The sequence below is a fragment of the Buceros rhinoceros genome, unplaced genomic scaffold, assembly GCF_000710305.1.
Source record: "Buceros rhinoceros silvestris isolate BGI_N320 unplaced genomic scaffold, ASM71030v1 scaffold24223, whole genome shotgun sequence".
NCBI lineage: Eukaryota > Metazoa > Chordata > Aves > Bucerotiformes > Bucerotidae > Buceros > Buceros rhinoceros.
Window position 1 is genome coordinate 1 of NW_010404560.1, and position 7,402 is coordinate 7,402.

Consider the following 7,402-nt stretch of genomic DNA (forward strand, 5'->3'; position numbering starts at 1 on the left):
CCCTCGCTCGCCGTGGTGCTCCCCGAGGTACCGTGTCTCGCACTAGCGGGCTGACGGGCGGGGAGGTGCTGGCCTCCCTCCCCGCACGTCGCTGCTGAGCCCCTCCCGGGAGGCAGCCTCCTCTCCCCTGCAAAACGCGGGGCTCCGCGGAATGCTGCAGGTTAGCTAGGGGTTTTCCGTTAAAATAGATACTCATGAGCAGAAATCTGCCTTATTTTTATAAGACAGAATCTAAAAGTGTTTTTTTGACACACTTCTTGATCAAGATTCTCCTCAGTAAGTCCAGGGCATGCTGATGAAAAGCATCATAAATACTATAATTGCTTGAAAGGACTTTATGGGAACTTCCCTCTACATCAGATATGTGGCTCAGGCAGGTGGGGAGAGCTTCTGAGTGAACTGTGTGGCTGGCCTTAGTATTCCTTGAACACAGCATGAGCAGTGGTTCTCCTGAATTTTGGACTTGGAGGAAGAGTGCATCTCTGGAGTCCTCTGTGAGGTGATATCTGAACTGTGAGTTTTGCTTCAGGCCTTTGTTAAGAAGCTGACTGAGGTTTAGGGAAGTGATTTTTGGTGTGTGTTTAGTGGGTTAACAGAAAGCTTGCATTTATAGAAATTGAAATAGTTGCTAATAGGAGTACTGGGAGTCTTGGTCTGGAAATGTTAACGTGTTAAGTGATGTGGGACTAGTTCTGGACGTGAGAGGTTATTACTGCCAGCATAGCTGGCTGCCGACTGGGGTGTATCTGTTTAGGGGGATGGTCCTAAGCAGGCAGCTGTTGCTTAAATCTCTCTGTAGAAAGGCAAAACTTGGTGGCAATTATTGGCCTTTAAACAGGGACGAAGCATGGATCCCGCATGCAACCTGTTGAAGGCCAGCCTGTCTCATCTTAGCCCGTTTCCCGTGTTAGTCCAGTTTTTACGTCATCTGGTATGATTAATGATGAACTGGATGAGTGGGTCTTGCACAAAATCCCTGGTGCTGCTGTGCTGGGCTCTGCCAAGTAGCTGGGCTGTTGGCTGCTGAAGAGCCTAAACCAAAACTAAACAATCATGGGCAATTCTCAGCCCACGATTTCTTTTCTCGGTCTCTTAGCAAAGACACCTGCTTTCTCAGCAAGACTGACAAATCACGTGGAATTCTTGGACATACTCGAAATTTAACTGGGCAAGACGCTAAGCAGCCTCCTCTAAATTGTCCCTGCTCTCAGCAGGGCAAGTGAGATTGGACTGAATGATGTCAAAGGTTACATCTGACCTAAATATTTTCAGTTCTGATGATTCCTGAATGAGAACCTTTCTATCCTGGTAAAATTCTTAGTAGTAGTGTAGCTGTTTTGCTAAAAGTAAGATCATAAGGAATTGGGGGGGAAGGACTTTTTCCTTCCTCCCCCCAATTTCTTGTAATCAGAAGGCTATATAATTGTTTTTAATAACTTTTATTTGTGTTTCTCTTCTTTAGAGCCACACAAGAATTACTGAGAACCAGCTGGAGTAATACCGTGAATATTTTCTTTCACAAAGGACATAATGGCAGCCCATCAGGAGAAAAAAACTTCTGAAGAAAGGAAACACAAAAGCACCCAAAATGGTACCGGAACATCTCAAGTCCAGTGGGGAAGAGCATGGTAAGAGGAGCTGGTGACCCTAATGAGTCCTTGTATTTCACATTGGTTCACACTTACTCTTGTAGATTCCGTATTCCTTTGAAACTTGGCTCTGTGACTAACAGGTTGTGCATTGCCCTTCTCTTATGACTCGTACCCCTGTTCTCAAGGAGTTGTGCAAGTAGATTTGTGCAAGTAGAGTGTTTTAGAAGGTTATTATGCTGGGAACAGCCAAGGGTGTTTATGTGGCTCGTCACTACGGACTGTGTGGTGGAGCGAGTTCAGCTAGTGGCTGTCCACAGTCTGTGTTGCCAAGCTTTCCAGAATGTTCTTCTGATTCTGTTACTGCTTCTGACTGAACACTCTACCAGTTGTACCCATGATTGCCACCAAAACCAGGAAGGCTGTAATAATAATCTGCTTTTTGGAGGGGATATTTTTATATCTATGCTGTTTCTCTCTCAACTAGTGTAGTTTTACAACAGTTGTGGGAAGGTGTGTAACATGCTAAGTTTTTTAAGGCTGTTTGACGCAAAGAAATGTATGTGCCCTCAAAACATTTTCAGTTTTTATCCGGTTAGTCTCGAATGTGCACTGAAAAACTTGCCTGACTTAATCAAACCCGTGTTCTAACTAAAAGCTGGGAAAAAAATGCTCTGTGTTGGATTACAGGGAGGTGGACTGGTTTTCCTTGGCAAGCATCCTTTTCCTGCTCATGTTTGCACCGCTTATCGTGTATTACTTCATAATGTGCTGTGACCAGTACCAGTGCTCTCTGACCGATCCACTCACCGACTTGCTCACCGGGAAGAAACATCTGTCTGACATCTGGAACAAGACTCCGACACTGACCTATAGGGCTGTGGGCATCTATACCCTTTGGGTGGCTTTGCAGGTATGGTATTGAATCGTGAGCTAGATGTAGTGGCAACTCTTCGATGAATCCTTTTACAGGAAGGTATAAATTAATGTCGCACTGGCATTTACTCTGGTGTTTTTCACTTTCCATGACTTTTTGGAAGCCAAATGAATCTTATGCACTTGAAAAATAAATATGTAGGAAATATATACAAACGTTCCTTGTGTGACATGTTCCTTGATGTGGTTTTTAAGAAAAAGCAACTATATAACAGCTAAGCAATACCCGTTTGTTTTAAATTAACGCACAATAAATGTATCATCAACTAACCCTGCAGAAGGGGTGGTATTTCCTATAGACAGATAGTACAAGGGCGTTGATTTATGAAATAACATTTGTAAAGTATCTTCAAACCTGCCAAACTACTCCAATTTTTTTTTTCAAACTGGAAAATAATTTACATGTTACACAGATTAACTTGAAAATAAAAAGATGAAGACCTGAATCTAGTTACCAACTGTCCTGCCTCCTCAGCAAAAAAGGATGACAACCATACATGACACATGTCTTTACGATTAAGAGTTTGGGCGTGTTACTACTCTAAATTATTCGCAACAGCTTATGCATTACGTAACTGAAACTGCTGTGTGTCCCATGTGGTGTGTGTACCACAGGGATGGTGTGTTTGGGGGTTTTGTCTTACCTGGTTTTGCTCCTAATACATTTTTTCTCTTCTAGGTGGTTTTGTATATGTTCATTCCTGACTTCTGCCATAAATTCCTTCCTGGGTATGTAGGAGGTGTACAGGAAGGGGCTGTCACCCCTGCTGGTAAGTTCATAGAATATATACACACCATTCAATCCTTTAAAATTACAGTAGTACCATACTTGCAATCTTTAATAACCCATATATGTCATAGAGGAAATGTCGTAAATGCTTTCACCTTCCTCGTGTTTACTTCAAACAAAAACAAAAAGTAATCTGTGTCATCCTTTAGAATAAACTATAGAATTTCCATCTTTTAGTAGAACTATTGCTATGACAGCATCACACCAGCAATGGAAAACCACGGGTTGGTAATTCTGGCTCTTAAAGTTGGCAGTGGAATGTCACTAGTATGTGATAGTGCAGTTGCACCTGCTGGAGCTGAGTTAACCCGCGGGACCTGGACAAAATGAGTGCTGTGAGCTAAGTCTGAGAAAGGGTACTGTGTTACCTTAGACACTTTCAGGGCAGATTCTAAATTCACTGTTTTGTGAAGTGAGAGTGAAGAGAACAACACGTAAACAAAGCCTGATTGTTACAGCGGAGCCTGATGAAACTTTCAGGGCAGTGCCACAAGATAATTTAATTGTGAGGGTGCAAAGAGTGAAGTCATTTCATTAGCACTTGATTGAGCTTCTGCATATCGTGTGCATCTCCATATTAGTACAAAGCTGTTTTAATGCCACGTCACCAACGTTCCATTTTTTCTTCCTCCTTTAGGAGTAGTGAATAAGTATGAAATCAATGGACTTCAGGCTTGGATCATTACCCATGTGCTTTGGTTTGCAAATGCCTATTACTTCCACTGGTTCTCCCCCACCATCATCTTTGACAACTGGATTCCTCTCCTGTGGTGTGCCAATATCCTGGGATATGCAGTTTCCACCTTTGCTATGATTAAAGGCTACTTTTTCCCTACCAATGCCAAAGACTGGTATGTCATTTTTAGTGATGCGAGAATGCTAGGCATTACTTGTGACAAGTAAGTAAGGTTACAGCTAGAATGCGCCAAAGCATCGACAAGAATAAACTAGGGTACCTCTGAAGCTCAGTTGATCTCTGCTGATGCTTTGGTTGGGTTAGTTGGTGTTATCTTGCACATTATGTGGTTTTATTATTACCATCGTAATTATTATTATTATTATCATTACTATATCAAGTGAATCTGAAATGTGTGGTCAGAGTAGTCATTCCTGTGTTGTGGGTAACTACATACATTCCTAATTTTTTATGCTTTCTAGCAAATTCACTGGCAACTTCTTCTACGACTACATGATGGGGATTGAATTTAACCCTCGAATAGGGAAGTGGTTTGATTTCAAGCTGTTCTTCAACGGGCGCCCTGGTATCGTAGCCTGGACTCTAATTAACCTTTCCTATGCTGCTAAACAACAGGAGCTGTATGGTCACATAACCAACTCCATGGTCCTTGTCAATGTCCTTCAGGTAAATTTGGAGGTGGAAAGCAAGACACCAATTTAGGATTAAACTAGTGTTAAAGTAGAAGAAACTCCTTGCTTTGAAATTGAACTTGCGGAGCTTTTCCTGGCCTGAATAACCTCATTCAGTGGTGATGCTTCTGTCGACACTTGTGTTTGTTCAGAGGGCCACTGTAAATACTTAAATACTAAGATAATAATTTAGATTTCTTCATGTGTAAATGGGAGCTCATGTGATAGAACGTCTGTTCCCCTTCTCTGTAAGCGTGTGGCTCTTCAAGCTGAAGTAGATCTTCAAGCTGAGCAGGCTTCCGAAGTGTGAGCACAGAAACGTGAGGCTGATGCTGTTAAGCGGGATAACTGGTGACGGTGCTCTGACATTAATGGGAAACTATTCTGTTTCAGGGAATTTATGTTTTGGATTTCTTCTGGAATGAAGCCTGGTACTTGAAAACCATTGATATCTGCCATGATCACTTTGGATGGTACTTGGGCTGGGGAGACTGCGTGTGGTTGCCTTACCTCTATACCTTGCAGGTAAAAAAGTGCCACAGGGTGTGTTTGGGCTAAAAATGAAGAAATTTTCCAAGAACACTCTCCCCACAGTTTGATTTCTATCTTAAGTTGTTTCTAGACAGTTTGAACACTGAGTAACCATCACAACATCCTCTGTGACGGTTCAGTTGCAGGGAGGCTTACTGTCAGTCCATGGAACTGACATCTTTCCCTCTCCTTCTCTTCTTTTTTACCCTTTCCCATCCCTGTATATTGTGGCCGTATATTTTTCTAAAACCTTCCAGTCCGTTTTTGTACTCCTGCATTTAGAGGGGGGGGTTGGTGGGTGGTGGTTTGCGGGTTTGGTTTGTTTGGTTTTTTTTCCCTTCTGTCTTGGTTTCCATCCTTGCAACATGCCTCTTCTTTTTGCACCTGCAAAATGTAGTTTTGGAGAGAGAGAGAGGTAACAAGTAGGATGCAGTGTTTTCTGACAATTTTCCATTTTTTTTTACTGGTAGGGCAGATTTTCCTCTTGATTCTACTCATCTGTTCTGGGTCACTGTAGGTGAAGGAATTAGCCTGGCATCTTGAGCATATGTTTAAAGCAAATTGCTGAGGGTCTCTTTTTTTCTGCTCCCCAGGGTCTCTATCTGGTTTACCACCCTCTCCAGCTGGGCACCGCTCATGCCGCAGGGATCTTGATGTTGGGCCTGATAGGCTATTACATCTTCAGAATGACCAACCACCAGAAGGACCTCTTCCGACGTACGAACGGCAACTGCAAGATATGGGGGAAGAAACCCGAGTACATCGAGTGCTCTTACATGTCTGTGGATGGGACCAAGTACCACAGCAAGCTGATGACCTCGGGGTTCTGGGGGTGGGCACGGCATTTTAATTACACGGGAGATTTGATGGGCTCCCTGGCTTATTGCCTGGCTTGTGGGTTTGAACACATCTTGCCTTACTTCTACATTGTTTATATGACGATTCTGCTCACCCACCGCTGCATTAGGGATGAACACCGTTGTTCCAGCAAGTACGGGAAGGACTGGAGTCGCTACACTGCTGCCGTGCCTTACCGGCTCATACCAGGAGTGTTTTAAGGTTCACACAATGCAGGGGAAAGAAAAAAGAAATGTTTCGGAGGTGAAGGCAGTTTATCTACATAGTTACACTAAGAAACACGCTTTGAAGGGCATTTCATACTGTTCTGAAGGAGAAAAGGCGGCTGGACAGCTACCCTTACTGCACTGAAGGAACACGCAGGCAGACTGTGTTTAAAGGAAGCGACATGAGGCACTGACATGTCCTGACTTTTCAGAAGACTCCTTTACCTGGAACTGTTCACCCTCTGCTCTCTGGAATGACAGTTGCATATATAGAGATTCCTGACATCTCCTAAAGCTGGGAGGAGGCCGTACCCTTCAGAGTAACAGGTTCTGGAACCATTTCCAGTGATTTACGAGAGGAGGGAAATAGTTGTGTGTGATCTCTTTATGCAAGAAGTTGTATGACATGGTTACTTGTGGCAGTCATAAAACCTCCTGTTACTGACTTGGTCGTTGTGGCTTTGCAAGAGGTTAACTGTGGAAATAGTGATCTGGGGAACCTGACCCTAAACTGGTGTGCAGGAAGATGTCTATAATCTAATACAAATATTGGTGAGAGCTGGTATAAATTGGTAGAGCTCAGAAGTTACATTAGTTGACAGTACCTGAGAGTATGGTGTGTGACCAGCTGAGTTATTTTGATAGTGAAAACAAACTTTGTGAGGATTCTCACTGATTTCTTTAGTGTGGATAGAAAACTTTGTTCTCTAACATTTGTATAAAATCTTGTTTGTAAAAATTTAAGAAATAAATGCTTGGTTCCAGGAGCAGTTAAAAATGCTGCCAACGTTCCGTTCAGCTGTTTCTTTTCTCATTGTGTAGTTATCTTTCAAAGTTACCAGATTCTCAAGGAGCATTTCAGAGTGCAATGCCAAGAGATGGTTCGAGAATGCGCAAAGGAGACACAAATAAAAAGTAGGACGGATCCTAGTATTAACAGTGCATCTAGTAATGAGCTTGGTGGTTATGTCCAAGCTAAAAGACTTGGGGTTTTTTTATTTTTACGATAAATACACAATTAGTTCTTGCAGTGAGTAGATGATAACTGCGCGAATTGGTTTCTTGTAGGAGCTGCCGAGTGCCGTGATGCCCAGGGCAGATTTGAATGAGGTGTGTTGGTAAGT

The 7,402-nt window shown here is 42.9% G+C and overlaps 1 protein-coding gene across 1 annotated transcript; it reads left to right on the forward strand.

Annotated features, from left to right (window-relative positions):
* The first annotated feature begins 1,530 nt into the window (after positions 1–1,530).
* DHCR7 (7-dehydrocholesterol reductase) lies at positions 1,531–6,272 on the forward strand. Its single transcript, XM_010133432.1, has 7 exons — positions 1,531–1,628; positions 2,280–2,502; positions 3,205–3,295; positions 3,953–4,166; positions 4,474–4,678; positions 5,077–5,208; positions 5,808–6,272. The coding sequence occupies exons 1-7, from the start codon at positions 1,531–1,533 to the stop codon at positions 6,270–6,272; spliced, it is 1,428 nt and encodes a 475-aa protein (XP_010131734.1).
* The last annotated feature ends 1,130 nt before the right edge of the window (positions 6,273–7,402 follow it).

Bases quoted from the DNA above. Each gene is read 5' to 3' on its own strand.
- DHCR7 (XM_010133432.1), top strand. From the start codon at position 1,531: ATGGCAGCCCATCAGGAGAAAAAAACTTCTGAAGAAAGGAAACACAAA. The intron at 4,679-5,076 runs GTAAATTTGGAG...ATTCTGTTTCAG, and splicing joins TCCTTGTCAATGTCCTTCAG to GGAATTTATGTTTTGGATTT. The intron at 5,209-5,807 runs GTAAAAAAGTGC...TCTGCTCCCCAG, and splicing joins CTTACCTCTATACCTTGCAG to GGTCTCTATCTGGTTTACCA.